At 57.7% G+C, this 20,684-nt stretch overlaps 1 protein-coding gene and 1 long non-coding RNA gene across 51 annotated transcripts in view; one reads left to right on the forward strand and one right to left on the reverse strand.

Annotated features, from left to right (window-relative positions):
• Positions 1-20,684, reverse strand: part of RBFOX3 (RNA binding fox-1 homolog 3) — a 522,239-nt gene that overhangs the window by 84,749 nt on the left and 416,806 nt on the right. For 8 of the 50 annotated variants that reach the window (XM_074020777.1, XM_074020762.1, XM_074020765.1 and 5 more), the window contains exon 1: positions 9,644-10,074. The exons of the other annotated variants lie outside the window; for them this stretch is intronic. In XM_074020777.1, the coding sequence (XP_073876878.1) occupies positions 9,644-9,748 (105 nt within the window). In that variant the 5' untranslated portion in view covers positions 9,749-10,074. Of the gene's footprint in view, positions 1-9,643; positions 10,075-20,684 lie in introns of those variants that run through there. 50 annotated transcript variants of the gene reach the window in all.
• LOC141408861 (uncharacterized) lies at positions 16,542-18,624 on the forward strand. The gene is made up of 2 exons (XR_012426296.1): positions 16,542-16,645; positions 16,942-18,624. It is a non-coding gene; the product is annotated as an uncharacterized lncRNA (long non-coding RNA).

Consider the following 20,684-nt stretch of genomic DNA (forward strand, 5'->3'; position numbering starts at 1 on the left):
GATCCCAGTTAAATGCCCCTGATGCCTTTAGCTGATCTTCCTGGTCAACCTTCCGAAACACACAGTGGCTTGGCAGTGACAGCACAGCACTGGATGCACCAGCAGGTCTGGGTGGCTCTGACCCCATCCCGTCTGCTCACTGGGTGATACAGCAGGGGGCCTGGGAGGAAAACAGTGAGCTGGAGCCACGCCTGGATCTCAGACTTTCCTGATTTTACCCCAGGCCTTCTCCCACCGCGCCTCGCCATGCAGCTGGAGATGGCTTCATGTTTTTATACCATCCACCTATCGGAATGGACTCTCCCTGGGTCTTCCTGAGACCCTCTCCCCGTGCTGAGTACAGAGCTGTGCACACGCCACGTGCTGAAGTGGAGCCCTGCTGGGGGTGGGGGGTGGGGGGTGGGGGTGTCAGCGACATCTTAGTTACCCTTGACCCCAGGGTCACTGGATCTTCCTTTTAGTTCCCCTGAATTTGTTGGTCTGGCTCCTTCTGAAGTCCCATCTGCTCAGCTACACCAGGAGACGCAGAGGGAAACGGCGAGCGTCTCAGCCCCAAATGGGGAGAACAAGGCCTCTCCCCTGGCCTGGTGCTGGGGACCAAGGAAACCTCCAGGGTGAAAACACCTGGTAGGATTCCTGGGGCAGGGACAAAGTGCTCGCTACCACGTAGCTGTCCTCTGCCTTGCCCTATGGTCAGTCCCCGCCCCCACACACACACTCACATTGCACACTCACATGCACTCAAACTCATGCCACATGCACACACATGCACACAATGCAGCCACACATGCACACACACAATGCAGTCACACACGCACACACACAGACACACGCACACAGAGACACACGTCCACAATGCACTCTCACACACTCACACTCACATGCACTCACATATGCCACATGCACACGATGCAATCACACACGCACACTGACATACGTCCACAATGCAGTCGCTCACATGCACTGACACACACACACAATGCACACCACTCACACGCACTGACACACACACAATGCACACAACCACTCACACATGCCCGTGCACACAATGCACACAACCACTCACACGCACTGACACACACAATGCACACAACCACTCACACACAGACACACACAATGCACACAACCACTCACACATGCACGCGCACACAATGCACACTCGCTTGCACTTACACGCACACAGACACATGCACACAATGCAGTCATTCATACGCACACATACACTGATGCACACACAACACACTGCCCCCCTTAGCACAGGACCTGGCACAGTGAGGAGCAGGTGACATTTGTCTAAGGGAGACTGAGGCCCAGGAGCAGGTGACCTGGGCACAGGAGAGCTAAGCATCCCCTAGAAGGGTGACAGCCACGAATCCCAGCAAAATGCACTTTCATCCCCAGTGGCCTCTGCCTGGAACGGTTCCTCCTTCCCCTGCTTGCAGGCCTCAGCTCAGGGACTCCTCTGCCCCTCTCCATCACCGCCCAGGCACTCCCCAGCCCCTCCTGCCTCTTCCTTCCTCTCCCTCCATACCTGGCAAGTCTATCTGCCTCTTCAGCGACACTCGACCTCCCTTCCCCACCCACATAACTCTGCCAGGGCAGCGGTGACTCACGGGGGTCTGATATGCAGGTGGGCACACCTGGCGATGGCCAAAGGACACATGGCTGAACAGCACTTGGGCAGCGTGGGGTCCCTGACCCTGAGCACCTGTCATTTCCCAACCGGCATCCCTCCTCTTTCACATAAGGAAACTGAGGCTCCAGGGACCAGGGGCTCACACTAGGTGACCAGGCTGGTCACTGGAAGGGCCCAGGACAGCAGACTACCCCACTCATCCCCTTCCTCTGGAGTCCCTGTCATAACGGCTTCACATGGACACGGACCTACAACTACTCCCAAGGCTGGCACGGAGTCACTCTCCCAGGATCTCCCGGTGTGGGCGCTGGCCGAGGGTGGGGTGACTGGGGTCCTCTCCCGCGGGCGTGCTGCCCACTGGAGTGTGATGAAGCAGCCTCCTCTCTCCCATCAGGCGGTCCAGAGCCTGGCAGACACACCGCCTAGACCACCCCTCTCCCGCCCCGCTGCCCTGGCTCCCCAGTGCTCCCTGGACGAGCTCCCCAGGGTCAGATGCTTGAAGCTGACTCACCACAACTCAGACGCTGGGCACGCCCAAGCTGCCGGCTCCTGGGGTGGTGCCTCTGAGGGTGATTAAGAGGCTGTTCGGAAGGCCTGGATTGGTGGTGGGCGGCAGGTCCGAGCTGTGGGGCGCAGTACCCTCTGCACCCCCAAAAGCTCTCCGGAGAGAAGATGTAAAACCCTGCCTGAGGCCTAGACACAGATGCCCCGGCTGGAAGGGCAAGACGGCTGGTGGACTCCCTACTCTCTCTGACCACCTGGGGGCTCGGACACACCCTCACGGCCAGTGCTGGAGAGATGTGCTTGTCGCCCTGGGGACCAAGTTCTGTGGTTGTGTCTGTGAACCCCAGGAAGGGCAGGACAGGGTCCTTTACTCCCGACTCTAAACTCAGGGCCTACTGCGGTGCTTGGCCCAAACGGCGGCTGCAGGAGGAATTTGCGGAGGGCGTCCTCTGGAGACGGTGACGCCCCACCTCTTTGCCTTCTCCTCCTCTGTCAATTCCCCGAGCTGTGCAGGGACCCCAGAGTGAGGGCATGGTCCTTGGATACAAAGACCCTGCCTGCCCCACAGAGGTCTGGGCCCAGCAGAGACAAGACTTGCTCCATTGCCCTTCTGTGGCTGTCGGGCCCATCTCTGTTGAGCTGGTAAGGGACCCACTGCCCACAGCTGGAGCTGGACCTGCTGGCACCAGAGCCCCCAGCACCCTCCAAGTAGGGTCCACGGCATGAGCCCGGCAGCTCAGCAGAGCAGTCCCAGGCTTCCTGCCCAGGCCCAAGCCCCCCGGCCCCAACTGGGTCTCCTTCCAGAGCTGAACTCGCTGCCCCGGAGGGACTAGGAAACCAAAGGCCATGTTCCAGCTGTGCTGGTAATACAAGAAGTCAGTCAGTCCTACTGGTCTTAAGTAATGCGATTTGCAAGATACGCACAGCCCCTGACAAGCCAAGTCACTGCTTGGTGGATGAGTTGCCTGGAGGGGGTTGCCCGGGGGCCTAGTTAGAGCCTGGAGGATGAAGAGGGGCTGGAATCTTCCAGGAGGAAGTAGGGGTGGCTCTCCCTGAAGGAGAGAAGCAGAGAAAAAAAAATGACTGTGGCAGAGAGGAGAGAAATTACGCAGGGAAGGAAGAAAAAGGTGAAGAGAGAGAAGATTAAAAGCACGGAAAATTCTAGGGGCCACAGCTGATCATGAAGGTGGAAGAAAAAGCGTTAAGGCCAGTTAGGAAGCTCCGAGACAGGTGCTCCAGAGAAGGAAGCCAAGAGAAGAGACAGACGGTGACCTGCAAGCTCCTTCACGGAGGTCCCAGCTGCTGTCCCAGACCGAGTCGAAATCCACTGGCCTCCTCCGGTCCCTGCTGACCCCACGATGCCCCCTGGGTCCCACACCGCCAGGAGCTCCAGACCTCCCTCTGGATGCCTGCCCATGGGACTGTCTGTCCTGGTCCAAGTGCCACATGGGCCTAGCCTGGGCTGAGCTGGGTGCCAGGGATTGCAAGCACCTCCCCAGAGCTGGCCCAAGGCCACCGCTGGCCGCCTCCTCTCACCCCCGTCCTCTCCCCACCCTTGGAACCTGATATTCTGCTTTAAGCCACCTTTGGGTTGTGTCCCCAGGACCAGAGGACAGGAGACAGAAGGGCACGTGGGCTGGGATATCTTGGCCTCCACCTCCTCCAAGGACGGCAGCCTTTTGTGCTTCCCAAGTTGTGTGGCTCAGTGTCTGCCCCGCAGGTCTAGCAGGCAGCAGACGCCCGCTGTGCCAGGCTGGAGAGGAGAGGCCGGAGGCACATTCATTGCATGGCTGCAGCGTTCTCCCCTGCCCTCTGCTAACCTCCCAGCATGCCACATGGCCATCAGCTTACCCCCTTCCGTGAGCCAAACCTGCTCCTCTGGCCTGTACCAGCTGGCCAGGGGGCACACTGGCACACCCATGCTGCCCACCAAGCCCGGGTCCTCAGGTGGGACAGGTCGGGATGGGCATTCTCTCCATGTCCATCCCAGAGCCTGGGTGCAGGTGGACCTGGTACTTAGACCCTCCATGGGCAGGGGTGGGGGAGATTTTACTAGCGATTGCTGGGAACTGGTACATGATTCAAACCTTAGTCTGCTCAGTCGTCCAGATGAGGTTTTGCAGCCTCTTTAACGGAACTGAAAAATCCTACCACTCTGTCAAGCGCAAAGTTAGCTGCTCCCCATTGCCTGGAGCATCCCTGGCCCCGGCCCTCTCCAGACCCTGAGACACACACATCTGTCCATGTTGGGAGGAGCCCCAGTCTCTGAGCAGAGACGACCCCCAGGGAAGTTGGAGGTCCGAGGCTGCTGGCTCCACACAGCCCACATGCCCTGCCTGGTCTTAACACTGAGCAACCCACCACTCCTCCACTGAGCAGCCTCCATCGGTGCCCGGGGCCAGAGTTTTCTCCTCAGCCATCACTGCCCAGCTCCTACAGGCTCCTTCCCCCAGCCACGCCCACCAGCCATGCTTATCCTGTGTCCAGCCAGCCAGAGCTCCCTGCTCAGACAAACCCACTCAACCCACTGAACAAGACACTATGTGGAGGTTTCCGAGACTGGACCCTCTGCTTTTCTGAACCCAAACGAATCTCCTAAACATTGCTGGGTGTCAGGGTTCGGGGAGCTCAGGCTAAAGACCCGCAGGAAAGCCAAGAAAGAGCTTAAGCCTGGAGAAGCCTCCAGATAATGCATGTTTTCTTTTGCACATGGCCAAGAAAAGTGGTTGGAAAAGGACCAGAACTTCCCGAATCTTCGTTGTTCAGGAGAAAGCAACATGGACTCAAGCCCCAGTTCTGGAATCTGGCTGCCTGGGCTGGAATCCAGTTTCTGCTTCTCAGAAGCTTCCTGAGGTAGTATGTTACCTAACCTCCCTGTGCCTTGGTTTCTCCAATGGATAACGTGCGTGTCCACACCCTCGGCAGATTCCAGAACAAACGTCAGCTGCCAAGGAATGAAACTGGGGAAGAACCCATGAATGTAATCGAGCTACTTCAGTAACCAAAAGACATCAGGGTGAAGAGGTCTCACCTGTGCGGACACGCGGCTCAAAGCGAGGGTCGAGGGCCATCCTCTTCCCCAATCCTTCCCAGAGAGCGAGGGCACAGGGCCGCTGCGTGGGTTCATTCAGAATTAACATCACCCGACTTCAACTACTTGTCTGGTTAAATTCTCCAGTGAACAGGACAATTTTTCGGATGTGGCTGCAGCCAGCAGTCTACACCTGGGCAGCAAAGGACGCTGCCGCGGGTGCACAAGCTGCTGTTCAGTGCCCTCCTCCCCCCACCGGCCAGCGGCGGGATACTCTCTAGCCACCCATGCCGACCCGCGAGCCAGCCTGTCTCAGACGGGGCTCCTGGAATCCCACCAAGTCAACAGGGGAGGCACCAACAGCCCACGGAACAGAGACTAAACGCAAGGCGCAAGGGCGGTGCTACGTCTGCCACAGTAATTAATCCTGATTAAAAATGCCTGTGATTAGCAGCCTCGCTACCTTAGAGGGAAGAGAGAATGATTATTAATAAGAACAGTGCCTCCTAATGAATCTCAAAACAGACCCTAGAATCCCCCGGCCCCTCGGCGGAGCCTTTGGGTTCCACAACCGGAGGGAACGTGCTCTGCTATCAACAACTCCAAGAAGCAATTGCTAGGCACCGTGAAGCTGCACGGAAACGCCGCATCCTCCACGGAAGCTTCCGGTGCCTGGTGATGTTTACCTCGGCAAGGGAGACGATCTGTGATTTCACCTTGATTGAGCACACATGGAGAGCAAAAGCAACAGAATTCACGAAGCGCAGCCCCAGGAAGGCCCCGGGTCCTCTCAGGGTCGGTCCCTCTCCCCCCGCCAGCCCCCTCCCCTCCCCTCACAATACTTTAAGGCACTCACAGCCCTCTCCCCCATAGCCGTTTACTGGCATGCAATCGGACAGAATGATAAGATTCTCTTTTATAGGACACTGCAGTTTAATAATAAAGTAATTACCGTGACAAAATCCCATTTTTCGAGCTTGGGTTTTTTTCCTCCTATCCTCTAAAACTTGCTCCACCGGATCCCAGGCCAGGGCCTCCCAGGGAGTCCTGCTAATGGTCTAGATTATCAGATGAGCTCCTTCTTGCCCTGAAAGGTGACCAGTATCAGCTCCAGCCCTCCTCACTGGCCACAATGCACCAGCAACAAAAGCTTCAGGACTCCTAGGAGGGGTCAGGTGTGGGGGGACTATGGCACCGGGCTGCCCTGCAGGGAGCTAGGCTGGCCTCTAAGTGGGGCTCCTGGAGGTGGGCTGAGTGGGCAGGAAAGCTTCAAAGGGCATGAAGTGAGTGCAGCCCAGGGTCACCCCTCATGAGCTCTTAACAAACGCCAGAGCCCAAAGCACAGCTGGAGTTCTCCTGGTGTCAGATGAGCCGAAATCAACCTGGGATGGTCAGAACTCAGAAATATCACCAACGCTGCCGGGAGAGGGGCTGAGAAGACAGAGGGACCAACAAGAAGGGCCTCTAATTCATCACAGAACTGTTGTGTCTTGGGACGGACGCATCCCCAGCCTACCTGGGGTCCAACCCAAGGCAGCAGGAAAAGGGTAATGCTTCAGTAGAACGGAATTCCGCTGGGTGAGGTTTTAGTTGGTAATTTCCAGTTTGAAAGACTATAGGCTTAGAAAGCGTGCCTGTTTAAATGCTGCATCTTAATGCGCCTCAAACTACGTCTCCTGTCTTGATTTCACGTCTTTTGCTCCCGCTCTTGTTATCAAATGTGCTGTTGAGATTGAGTATACAGCCTACATATGGCGCCAACACTCACTCACGCAGAGGACCTGCAGCCCCCACCTGGGAGGCTGGAGCACCGCCAGCTCTCATTTCCAGAGGCCTGGCCGGGTATAGCCCCGGGCCCCTCCTCCTGCGGCCTCTACCTCCAGGCTCTGGCTCATTCCAAAGGTATGGGATAAGCGGGGTCCCAAACTAAACGTCGTTATTTGTTTCGTAATGGTTGTGGCCCGCCCCAGCTGTGTGTGCTCCTGTAAAAACATAGACCCACAAATAGCCAGGAAATGGCTGCATTCTAGACCTTTCCGAAGTCCACTGAGACACATGGCCAACCGCCCCAGCAGAACAGCCGCGGGCGAGGGAAGGAAAGTGAATGTTCCAAGCCTGGTGCAACGGCAGGCTCTGGCTTTCCCAGGGACAATTCAGGATGGCTATGGTTCCTTGGATGTCTTTTTGCCTTCCCACTGCCCCTACAGAAAGCTCCAAACGCCACAGGTCAGGGATGCATTCACCTAGCCCTGGAGAAATTGCGGTGTCTTCCCTGTGGGTCATGTTAGTGGACTCACCCCAACTATGAGCACTGGTCTAACTCCATCAAGACAGCACCAAATGTGTGGCTGCCATTTTTCGGAGGCTTGCCTCTACTTCATCCTAACTCAGCCCTCACATTCAGCCTGTGAGGATTATGTCATCCAAGGAAGACACTGAGGTTCAGAGTGGTGAAGTAACTAAGACAACAGAACCAATAAAGCATGGATTGGTCTCCAGGCCAGAACCCTTACTCTAAATCCTACACTACCTGCAGAACCCAAAGCTGCACGTCCTGCTGCCTGGGACATTCCTGGGTGAGTGTAGGACAGATCTGCTCTAATAACCTCACCTGGGCACCCCAGAGATTCCCAAGTCAGTCCTATGCTCACGGAAAACCGGGAGGGGCTGGGAACCTGACCTTGGGAAGCCTATCCTGACTCCCTGTGATTCAGTGTCAACTGGGAATTTGGGGCGATGGCCATGGCCTGGGATTGGATGACTTCCTGCCTGTCAGTCTGGGGGCTCCCCAGTGGCTCCTGGGCTGTGTCCAGGAGTCCCCAGATGTCACAGGTGGTCCTGGGAAGGTGGCACCAAAGGTCAAGGGCCCTGGGCTGCAGGCCACTGCCAGTCACCCTCTGCTCCTGCACCAGCCTCTGCTCCTGACCATCACACAGTCCCCCTGTTCCTCTGTAGCTGCTATGTTTGGCAGTCCCTGATGTATGGGCTCTTGTAACGGGCTGACCCAAGTGCCCAGGGGCTAGCTGCCCTGGGCCAGCTCGGAAGGTCCCATCTTTGCCTTCTCTGTCCATTGCTCCTCCTTAAATCACCTTCTCCTTCTTCTATAGCTCCTTGGAGGGCCCAAGGTTCACAAACGGGTAAGAATCCATCCCCCAAAGGTCCAGACCCCTGGGGTCTCTCCTTGTCTCCAAGACACAAACACACACATACACACACACACTCTCTCACTCTTCTCCATCCCTCCTTCAACGTGTGCATGGAGGTGGGGGTGGGGAGCTATCTTCATGGAGACTCCTGGCCTGGCCTGGCCAGATTCCTTGGGGTGGGCACCCTGTACCCTCCCTCTCCAGTCTGGAAGACCCCAACACAGTGTGCAGAACGGGTCCTATGGGAACCCCTCTCACTGGGCCAGGCAGGCCCCAGGATGCAGCCTGAAGCGCTCACAATCCCACCAGGCTCCTCCACAGCCGCCCCCACCCCTGCAGGCCCAAGCAGAGGGTGAGGGTGGGAACCGAAAACAAGGCAGACGCCACAGCGCCAGGAGGGAAGGGCAGGCCTAGAGGTGTGGGCAGCCACGGTGGGTGAGGCCAGGGTACTGAAGCCCAGGCCAGGCTGGCGCCGGGAACTACGGCCCACAGAGGCCGAGGGGCCTGGGGGAGACGAGGGAGTACCCCTCTGTCCCCAGTGCAGGCCTGGGACTGCACTAATTCCGCATTGGGTGGCAGCGCAGGACCCCCGTCCCCTCCCCCCACGTCCCAACCGGTCGGCGGGCCGGCGGCTGCTGATGCTCTGTGCGCACCTCCCCACGGGGCATCCTGGGGATCTGGGGGCTCAGAGTCGCCGACTTTCCTGCCCCCACCCATCCCCAACTCGCCAGCCGGAGCTTCCTGCGCAGTCCCCAAGATTGCAAAAGTCTAGCCCCAGCCCCCTCCGCGGCCAGAGCTCCTGGGGCCTCCCTAGCCAAGCGGGTGGCCCGCCTCCCCCGCCTCCCCGGAGGCCCGGCGCGCGGTCTGCGCTGCAGCAGAGCTCGGCGCCCCCGCCGCCGCCTCCGCGCGCCCCCCGGCTTTCCCGACGCTTCCGGGGAGGATGCCCGGCTCCCCTCCTCGAGTCACCCGCGGCCCGGCGCGAAGTTCCCCAAAGTGACCCGGACGCCGAGAACCCCCGCCCCCTCCCCTCGGGCTTCCCCGGAGACTCCGCCCGCCGCCCCCTCCCGCGCCTTCGGAAAAGTTGCGAGCGACGCCCCAAACTCCGGCCCCCCCACCCCGCGCCGCGCGCGCCCTGGGCGCCCCCGCGCTCGGCCGCCGCGCAGGGGCGCAGTTACCCCTACCCCAGCCCGGGCGCCATGACGCGGGGAGCGCAGCGGGGGCCACCGGCGGCGGCGGCGCGGAGGCAGCCAAGTGCGGGGCGTGGGCGGCAGCGCGGGGCGCACGTGCGCCGGGCTGGGGGCCCGGGCCGGGCGGGGGGCCGCTTACCTGTTGGAGGTAGAGGAAGGCGGGCGGGCAGGGCACGGAGTGCGGGAGCATGCTGCCGGAGTTGGACAGCAGGAGGCAGCCCGAGTTCGCCATGGAGCACAGCATGGGGCGGCAGGGGGGCGCCCGGCGGCCGGAGGCGGCTCTGCGCTCGCTGCGTCCCTCGGAGTGTGCGCGCGCCCTGCCTCCCGGGCGCCCTCCCGGTCTCTCTCCTCCTCCTCCTCCTCCGGGCCTCCCCTCCCCCTCGTGGCGCTCTTTAAGAGGGAGGCATCGAAAGGAGAGCGGCGCGCCTCTGCCCGGTGTTCCCCCTGCCCGGGCGGGGAGGCTGGAGAGAGCGCGCGCGAGAATACGGCCAGAGAGTCTGTGCGCGAGAGATCGGGCGAGCGGGCGAGAGCAGGAGTCAGTCACTTTGGAGCCTCCGGAGCCCTGTCTGCAAAGAGTGGTGCGTGTGCGTGTGTGAGTGCGCGCGTGTGCGCGCGTGTGTAGCGGTGGGAGGGGGAGTCCCTGGCGTACTCCAACATCAAGCGGAGCCCCGCGCGGAGGGAAGAGAATCCGGAGCGACTGCACAACAGCTGATCCCACACTTAACCCCTCGCCCGCCGGTATCGGGACAGCCCTCCCTCGCGCCCTCCCACGCTCGGGCCCTTGCGCGCCCCTCCTCCTCCCCGCTGCCAGCAGTTGCTCCCGGCCTGGGGGTCTGGAATCTCCCTTTGCTCCCGCTCCGTTCTCCGGCCGCTGCGGAGAGGAGGAGCCGCTCCGCCGTCTCTGCGGCCGGCCGACCGGAAGGCGCCTCGTCCTGTTTCGCGTTCAGAGAAGCGCCTTTCTTAAGGGAGGCCGGCTCAGTGGCGGGGATGTCGGTGATGTAATGAGGGCATCTACGCAGAGGCTTCCGCGCTGGGCAAGGCTTCTCTGGCTGTCCAGGGCTTGGAAATCCAACCAGAGCCTCCAGGAGCTTCTCCTGTCCTCCTGCTGGCCCCCAGACCCCATCATACATCCCAACCTCCTGCCACAGGCACCTGGTCTTGTGGATACTTAGATAGGAGTGGGGGACACGGGCACCGGCCACAATGCATCCTCCCCTCCCTGTACCCAGACACACTGGACTTGTGTTTCACTCCCACAGGACAGGCGTGCATAGGTCCCCACCTCTTTGCCCCATTCAGCATGTGGCAGAAGTCTTGGCAGTGCCCCTTGTTCCACCACTGTGACTGCACACACCTGCAGCTTCAACGGCCACACACACACCCACTGGCCTGCCCCAAGTCCACACTCACCAGAAGCCCCCTGGATCAGGTTCAGTTTACCAGGATAAGCCACAGGTGAGTTTGGCTGCAAAAGGGATGGGCTGCCAGTGGCCACTGTCAGAGGCAGAGCCAGCGGGGTCATGCCTAACCTCATGCGTTCCAGGAAAGGGGCAGATCCCAGGCACACAGTACCATTCTGAACGCAGCTGTCCTACCTCAGGGCACCTGTGATTCCCCTCCTCTCACGGCAGGCAGTGAGCCCTGAGCTGGAGGGAGGCGGGCCTGGGACCACCTGGCAGTGTGCAGATGGCTAGCCCGGCAGTCGTGTCAGACCCTCACTTGCTGTGTGATCTCTGGAAGTTCGATTGTCCCTGGGGGCCTTGGTTTCCACATCCAGCCCCAGAGATGGGTCGGATGTTGTCTGAGATCCCTGCTGCACCCACTACAGGACATGTGGCCTGAGGGCCATTGAGGAAGAGGGAGCAAGAAGGGGAGGGAGAGAAGGGTGGCCTTTCCACGCCCAGTTTGGGAGGCTCCATTTGAACAAGGCGGGTAGGTAAGGGCACCTGGGACCATTCTCCCAGGTGCCCCATGTTCATCTTCCTCATAGAGGAACTGGGATGTGGAGTCTGGGAGGGAGGCAGACGGGAAGAGACAAGGCTCAGGGGAGAGACGAGGCAGGCGAGCTGGCCATCTCGCCATGTGGTCTGACCTTCTGAAATCCTGCTCTGTGGTCCATCGGGGGTGGTGCTGGCACAGGACAAGTATAGGGGGCTTGTCTGGCTCCACAGGGTCTTGGCTATGGACTTGATGAGGCCCTCCCTGCTGTCAATAACTTGGTTTCCCAGCCTAGGACAGTGGTGGGGGTCCCGGTGCAAAGGCCGGGCATGCCTGGGCCAGGAGGATGAAGTGGGTTGTAGCATTTGCCAGCTGAGCCTTGCAGAAGGGCTCTTCATGAGTATGGTGCCCTGGAGTGGCCCTGGCTGCCTCCCTCCTGAGTCAGGTTGTTCTGGCTTGTTCCAGAAGCCATCCCTCTTTTGTCTTCTCTGGGCACCTCTCCGTCATCACTGCCCTGCTGCCCCTTCCCTGGAGGATGCTCAGGAATTCGGGACAGCCACATAGCATTCAGCCTAAAGCCAGGCTCCAGATCCACCCTGCCCATGAATCATTTGCTCATTAATTTGCCATTATGACTATTATGACCAAGTATCTCCTGTGGAATTCAAGCCTCATCCCCTCCAGAAAGGGATTGGGAGTGCTTCCTACGCCATGCCTGACCTAAAGCCACTTTTTGAGCCCTACCGTTTTTCCTTATTGATAACCCACTATATGCAGACACCGTACTCGGTGCTGGGGCTGCAGAAATCAAGTTATCTGCTCTGGAGTGAGCACACTGTCTAGTGGGGGAAACCAAGCTGGTAAATGAAGACTGCAGCCTAATGTACTGAGAGCTTTGACAGCCCAGGACAGGGAGAGCTCAGATCTGGGGTGTGGCCAGGGAAGGTTTCCTGGACCCCTGAGCTCAGTCATTGGCCCAAAGAAAGCCAGGGTGGCCCTCACTATCTGCATCTGCATCACCAGCTGCAGCCCTGCACCTGCTCACCTGTGTGCCTCTCTGCCCAGCCACCTGCCTTCCAGCCTCACCTCCAGATTGCACTGGGCCCAGGAGCATGTCTGGACACCTGCCTCCATCAGGCGGCTCATCACACCCAGCTCCAGAGGTAAAGGACTGAGAATAGCAGAATGGAATGAAAATAATACCTCCAGAAAAAGGATCTGAACAACGTGTGTGTTTGGCTTATTTCTTGGGACAGGGGCTGTGTGCCCGCTGCCTCTTAGGCTGTGCTTCAACACGAGCCAGTTACTGAATAGCACACACCTCAGGGCTCTGCTGTGATTGTTTCAGAGTGTCCCGCGGACCTGACTCTGCGGACCCCACCAGCAGGAACCATGCCCTCATCACCTCCTACCTCCAGTACCTGGCACGAGGGTGGTAAAGAGTTTTTCAGATTCCCCACGCCCCATGCAGCCCTCCCGAGTCCCTGGTGCCTTGTGGACTAGGGTGGGTGGCCCTGAGCAGGGGGTGGGGGAAGCCTGTGCTCCTGGTGGCTCTGCTGCCCCCGCTCCCGGGGCGGAGGGAGGCTGCGCGCTAGGAAGAGCTGTCACTCCGGTGCTAATATTCACTATTTAAAAAAGAGGCAAGGAAAAAATATCCCATTCGCCCTGAATCTGAGAAGGGCCTTGTTAGGCAGGCAGGAACTGAGCTGTAATTATTTCTGCGCTCCTGGGCACCACTATAAATATCAGGCAAGGGAGGCACCTCAAAAGGTTCCGATGGTTCGAAGGCTTTGGAGATCTCCTGGCTCCTTCCTGCCCCCATCCTGTGTCACCTTCCCTGGTAGGGGCCCTGGAGGGTGCAGGCACTGCCTCTCCTCCCGTAGGGCAGGGCATGTCTTCCCCAGCTTGCCTGAGCATGCCTGCCTGGGAAATCCTGGCCCACGTAACCTTGCCAGATGCCCTGAGTCTCTTCCGTGTGTACCTCTGTGAAATGGGCACACAGGATTAACCCTGGGAGGGCGTTTGCTAGAAGGCATGCCGGGGAATACTAGCCTCCAAGGTGGCCTGTGTTTTTAACAAAAGGTGGGCCAAATGAGTCCTGTGGTCAGATGACTTGGGGGACTCTTTCTTATGACCCCTACCCACATCCTTTGGAAATTCCCAAGGCGGCACATGGCAAATTGCAGCAGAAAGGAAGCAACTCCATACTCTCTTTAGGGGAGGAAGCGGGGTGAATTCCTCATCCTCCTGCCCCTCTTTCCCCCTCCAGGCACCCAGGCCGACCGTCCTCAGGCTTCCCCCGTGCCATGAGGACAGTGTGCAGCTTGGCAGCGGCGTCCCAGGACAAGGAGTGAGCTCACAGTCTCTGGTTGCAGCTGGGCTCAACTGCGCCAAGTCGAGCCTTAATCGACAAATACATTGTGCTTTCTGCAGAGCCAGACCTTCCTGCCCCAGCCCTGGGGTGTTTGGCCTGGGCTTGGGCATGAGCACTGGGGTATGAAAGAGGCAGAGTGGAAGAACTGGATCTCCACAGTGGGTTGGGGTGGGCATGGCTCAGGGAGGGGAGGATGTATGCAGGCCTGTGTGTGTGATGGGGTGTGGGGAGAGCCAAGAAGCCACTCTGACCAGCCAGAGTCCTGTATCGCCATGGAACACTTTCCGGGGAATTAATGTCCCAATTCGGCAGCCAGGGCAACAGAGCCGGAGTCAGGGAAGAGCCCCCACTGAGGCTGTCGTGGGATGCCCCCAGCAGACACCATGGGGCAAGGTCAGGCTGGGGATGGAAAACTCGTCAGCCTTTTTTTTTTTTTTTTTTTTTTTAAGTAGAAATTCTCAGATTCCCAGAGGAGGTGGCTTCCTTATATCAGGAGTCAGGGGCGGTTTCCACTTTGTTCTGGCCTGTTTAATCTCCCCAGAAGGGCAGAAAAGGCAGCAGAGGATCCCTGCAAGCAGGGGTGAAGCAAGCCCAGGGATGAGCCGTTGGTGCAGCCCTGGCAGGCGAGGCCTCGCTGGAGGTGGCCAGCAGAGGGCCCACTCACACCGCCTTCGCTGGCTGGCCTGCGAGGAGGGGCTGCTGGGGTGCTCCCCACCCCCAGCTCCCTCTGCCTCCCTCTGCCAGGGGTCCTCAGCAGTGCAGAGGGAAAGCTACGCCCAGCCCAGGCTGCCGGGGCCAGCACCCACCTTCTGGCTCAGCGGGGGTCCCCCACCCACTGGCACTGTCCCCCTGGCCCCAGCAGAGACTGCAGCAAAAGTAAAAATCGGCGTGAAAAGGAAGTTTATTTATCTGTTTAATTAAGAGGCGTTTGCAAGCCACATTCGGGTCCATCCGTCTCACTTACAACCATGTCCCAGCAAAATTAAACATAATAAATACAGGGAGACTGAAAGCAAAGGGCACACTTGAGATATATGGGCAGAGGCAGGAGTTGTACAGGGTTGCAGTTATAAGCACATCTTTCTCTTGCAAGTTCCTCTCCCCTCGGGGGCCCGGGAGCCAGAGGAATGCGTTCAGAGAAGGGACTGTGGGTGCCGCTCACTCTGCTCCTTTCACTCAGCGCTGTTGCCAAGCTTTATTTATTTTAAATGAGCCCCCAGGACTTCTCCCTTCTCTTCTGTGGAAGGGGAGTGAGGTCTACACCGAGCAAAAGGAACATCTGAAAGCAGCCAGCACTCTGATGTTCCACCCCAGGGCTCGGTGGGTAAGAGGCCTCGGAAGCTGCGGCCCTGGAAAGCTCGTTGCAAGCTCCTGCTGCATCTGGGCCATGAGCTCCTGGCAAGGAGACAGCCTGGGCTGAGCAGAGCCTGGGAGAAACAGATCTTTGGTCTTCAGTGCCAGCTGTGGCCAAGCCACTGTTTGGCAATCTGGGCCCAGAATCCCACAGAAGTCGAAGGAGGAAGAGGGGGGCACTTTGATTTCTGTCTCTCATCTAAAGGCTCCAGAGCCTGGCCATTTGCTTAAACTTCCCAGGAACAGAAGCACACAAAGGGCGAGAATGGCAATTTATTATTATTGATTGCTAACTGTAACAATACCTTGTATCTGCTCACTGCTTTCCTAGCCTTTTCAGAGAGCCTTCATGTATCTCACCTCATCATCACAAGTTAGGTAGGGAAGGTGTAACGATGCCCATTTGATATATGATGACCCTTTTAGGATCACAGAGGTGGTCCAAGGTCACACAACTAGTTAGAGGCAGCATCTGGGCTAGAAGGCAAGACTTGGAACTTGGATTTACAGGAGGCCTTGTCTTACCTTCGACTACCGTGCTGGGCTCATGCCCTTCTGCGAACATGCTCATCGTTAGCCCTTGGCTCTCTCTCCTAACAGGATCAACTCCAAACCAAATCTGTTAATGTAATAGTCATTTGCAATAGCTTGGGCATTTACTAATCACACCGCTGCTCCGTCTGTGCGGCAATTATCTCGAATTTCCTCTTTCTCGTTAGGCAGGAGGTCGCGAGGGCTCAGTGGGTTGCTGAGCCCTGTGGTGACGCCAAGGAGAGGAGCTGCCGCTGGACCAAGGAAGCCCTTTCCCAGCGTTCCTAGCTGATCTTCCGTGCGGCACCCAATTTCTCGGGCCCTCACCCCGCGCTCAGCTGACCCACCAGCCCCAAGCCCTCCTGTCCTGCCCAAGCCTATGCGTGCGTGCTTAGTACCCTTGTACCCAGACCATGGATGGCCACAGAAAAGAGAGTCCTGAATGGCTTGGGAAGTTGTATATTTGTTTGGAGATGATGACTCCAGCTCGGACTGGGTGTCCAGTGAAGTGCCCTTTAATGTTTGGGCCCCCACTGCAGACGTGACTCATAACAGCCTTTGCTCCTGCCAGGGCAGGGATCACACCAGCCAAGGAAACCCCATATCACTGCTCCACGCATCCCACCCGGGAGGTACTCGCCACTAAAATCACTCTTGGTATCCCCACTTGCTGTCCTTCAGCATCGGGGTCAAATCCAGCCTCTTGCTTTGAGGTCACCTCCTTCCCCCAATCAAAAAACAGAGTGAAGAAGAAGAAAGGAGCCCTCAGGGACAAGGGTGATGGGGCTGGAAGGGGAAGTGGCATCACATCTTCCAATCCCCAGCCTTCTAGCTGGCAGTCACCGAAGCCTTCAGCGACACGTACTGTCTTTTTTTTTTTTTTTTTTTCCCCTTGAAGCTCTCCACTGGGGGAAGCCCTGCCGTCTCTCTGGGGAGCCCGGTTAGGTTTTTTTTTTTTTTTTTTTGAGACGGAGTCTCACGCTGTTGCCCAGGCTGGAGTGCAGTGGCGCGATCTCGGCTCACTGCAAGCTCCGCCTCCCGGGTTCCCGCCATTCTCCTGCCTCAGCCTCCTGAGTAGCTGGGACTACAGGCGCCCGCCACCACGCCCGGCTAATTTTTTGTATTTTTAGTAGAGATGGGGTTTCACTGTGGTCTCGATCTCCTGACCTTGTGATCCGCCCGCCTCGGCCTCCCAAAGTGCTGGGATTACAGGCTTGAGCCACCGCGCCCGGCCTGGTTAGGTTTTTATCACCTGCACACAAACCTTTTCTGTCTTAATTTTATTCAAAGGGTGAAGGCTTGGAAAGAGTGAGAAGGGGGCGCTTAGGCCAGAAGCTGAAGTCACTGTCACCCCCTGTAACTCCCAGGAGGGACTGGGGCCACTGACCAAAACTTGTAGAGCAAAGCCACGCATAGAGGGAGGGGGCTGAGTGAGCACAGCTCCTGCATACAGAGCCCTGCACTCTCAGGGCGTCCGAAAGGGAAGACTGTACACACAATGTGGGTACAATTTCGGTAGCTCCCATTGCTATGGCCGGCATGAATTTGCACCATGTTTGGTTAGAGTTGAACTGAGGAAACAGCATTCTGGGATCCTCAGTGGAGACCCGTGGGAAGAGGTCAAGGTTTGTTCTTTCATCAACAGCGGGTGGGTCTGAGCTGACTCCTGGCTGGAGGCAGCAAGGGCCCACCTCCAGCAATGAAGTGGCTGGGTGCTCCCCTTTGCCATCAATTTTTAGAAAATCTTACTTAACAGAGAAACCAATGTCCCTTCCTCCAGCACTGGGCAAGGAGAGGCCACACGGAGAGCAAGTGCAGCACTGTAGAGAGGGAATGGTGGCCCGGGGGTACCCCGCACCCCAGGACTGGGAAGTTAGAACCTCCAAACTCTGAACAGACCTGAAAGACTAGATAAAGCATCTGCCTGTCGCCCCAGCCCCAGCACTCGGTGACTCTGAAGCTAGCACCTTCAAACTCTGACCAAACCTGAAAGACTCTGGAAAAAGCAGCTGCCTGTGGCCCCAGCCCAGCACTCGGTGACTCTGAAGCTAGCACCTTCAAACTCTGACCAAACCTGAAAGACTCTGGAAAAAGCAGCTGCCTGTGGCCCCAGCCCAGCACTCGGTGACTCTGAAGCTAGCACCTTCAAACTCTGACCAAACCTGAAAGACTCTGGAAAAAGCAGCTGCCTGTCGCCCCAGCCCAGCACTCAGTGAGTTAAAAGGCAACTGCAAGGCCTCGGGAAACAGAATGTGAGGGGCGGGCACTCTGCTCATCCCCTGCCCCTGCATGCCTCCTGAAGCCAAAGCGTCAGCTCATTAAAAGCTCATTAGGAGCCCGAGGCACACAAAGGCCTGGAGAGGCATGACTGTCCTGGCAAAGTGCGTGGCCCTAGGGAGGCCAATGCACTGTCAGGCAGCCAGTGCCAAGCTGCAGACAGGGGCCGGGCCCTGGAGTGACGAGGTGGCCGGCGGCGGTAGGTGGGGGTGCCAGGTCCTTCTAACGAAGCCTCATGGGAGCTGAGCTTGTCCCAGGACTCAAGGGAGTGGGGACAAGCATGTCTGCCAGGAAGCAAAGGAACAGATGTAGACGGTAACCTACAGACTCACCTCCCCACACCTCCACGATGACAGAGGCCAGATACGAGTTCCTTTCTCAGGCTTTGAGAGCAAGGAGAAGGCAGGGTTAGGCAGGACCCTGGGCAGGACCCTCCCAGCAGCCTAAGACACACCAGGGAAGTTGTGTGAGTCGCTGCCCGGTGAGCAGGGATGGGGCAGTGGATGCTGATGTGTTTTAGTCCCTAACAGTTGCCCAAGAGCAGGGGAAATGCCTGTCTGGTGGGGGTGTGGGAGCTTGTCTTGAGTTAGGCATGAAGCTATTCTGGGGCTGCCACCCCTGCCACCCCCCCCCACCCCAACGTCTCCTCCCTCTTGATCCTGGGAGGAAAATCCCTCCCCTTTCCTGATCCACTCTAGCACTGGGGTCCAGTGATGTTTTGGCACCAACACAACACTCCCTTTCCAAGGCATGAGGTTTCTGAGAATTCACTGGCAAGGAGGTTTGGAGAAGTTGGCAGCCAGCTGAGGGCCCTGTGCTGCTCTCAGCAGCTCCCGGCCTTTCCTCCCACTGAGAGTTGCTGCATCAGGATTGCGGGGAGCCGTCTGTTCCTGCTCTTACTTCCCTAGGATGCTGTGACTTTTGATTCCTGCTTGATTAATATACAGCCAACAGAGACTGTATTTAAGGCAGCTTTAATTCTCTCAGGTCACCAAACTCAGGAGCAGCAAAGCTGCAAGGAGCCAGCCCCGCAATAGATCAAACACCAGGACCTTCAAATCGCTCTGTGGCCCAATTTCTCATTGCTGCTGCTGCCTGATAACCCGTCCAGCCTGGAGCCAATCGCTCCTTTTTCTAGGGCTGGACACGGGGGCTGGATGTGGATGTCCATGACTGAAACCCTCTTGGCAGCACAGAGCGAGAGCTGGAAGGACTGGGCACAACAGTGAGACCGTCAGCACCAGGGACAGCTCCAGCCAGACCCTGGAGCGACAGTCGCTGCCTACACCTTTGCCTTCCTGGGCCCAAACAAGCATGGGTGTCAGTGAACTGTCTGTTTTGCAGGGGGTGGCCAGCGGCTAGCCCTGCTGATGGCCATCTTTTACCAAAACATCCTTGCCTGCTGATTTAGCCTCCTGCTCCCTTGGGGGCCCTGCACACTCTCACTGGCTCTGTCTCCCTTTAGGAGATCCAGCTTTTTCCATTGCTGACCCCCAGAGGGAAGCAGGCTGCTGTCAGGACTGTCTGGCCTCTGTGCCAGCCCCTGGTGCCCAGGGCTTCTGTGGGCCCAACAGTTTCCTTCCTGGCTCAACCTCATCCGCTTTCAACTTGCCTCATTAGCATCTCCTGAAAGGCAGGCTAATTCCTCTGCTGAGCACCTGGGTGTTCACTTGCGCGGTGGGGGCAGGGGCAGGCCTGCCGGAGTGGCTGCCATTTCCTCCAAAGCGCCTTTTATAGACCTGGTCCATGTTGCATTCGGGAGGCACCGTGGAGCAGCACAATGTAGGGAGACTGCACTGGGAAGCCGGGCTTGTAAATTACCTCCCAGTGGGGGCAGGGAATGTGTCTATTAACAGAGAACCTGGTGCACACAGCCATTCTCATTTAAGAGCAGGATCTTCCCGGATCAGATTCTGATCAATCCTTGCTGCCACCAACACACCATATATTAGCAAGAAATGTTTGCATCGAAGTTGGAGGAAGCCCCAGACTCACCTTCCCACGCCAACCCCCGACTGCTGTTTTAGTAGGATTTTCTCTAAACCCAGCCTCACTGGATTTATTCCCCCTGCTCTGCCTCTATCCACTTAAAAATATTGTCTATGGATTTTCAAATTACTGCTACACTTTCTAAGAGAAGGATGCAGTGGTTAAAAATTAACAGCAAATTTATGGGAATTCTATATGGCAATTACAAAATTATAATGAAGTGGCTGCCACTTGGCTGGGTGTGGGTAATTGGAAATCCACGCTGGGAAGACTAGAATCTTTACTGTATTGGAATTGTATTTTTGCGAGTAAATGCCGTGGATAGGGTCAGTGGAGCCTTGAGTTGGCCAAGTTCTTCTCTAGAGGAAAAAGTGGCCTGCTCACTGCCTATTGGGAGGCAATTTAGAAGGAGAATCACTTATGCTGGCCCACAGGAAGGTGGCTGGAAACCACTGGGGGAGGTACGTGTTCCGGGCTAGGGGAGCAGGCCTGATGGTGGAGGAGGTGGGAGTGGGAAAGCATGAAGGGAGGAAGGCCAGGGCATCACCAGCAGAGGGAAGGCCCACTGTGGTACAGATGGAGCCAGACAGAAGGCAGCACTGAAACCCTGATGTTCTCCCTGCCCTGTGGGTTCATTTGCCTTGGGAAAAAATTTGGGTAAGATGACTTTATCATGAAGACACCGGTGTTGCTCCCTCTTTCACATGGTGCTGTCCTC

This window comes from Macaca fascicularis, chromosome 16 (assembly GCF_037993035.2).
Source record: "Macaca fascicularis isolate 582-1 chromosome 16, T2T-MFA8v1.1".
NCBI lineage: Eukaryota > Metazoa > Chordata > Mammalia > Primates > Cercopithecidae > Macaca > Macaca fascicularis.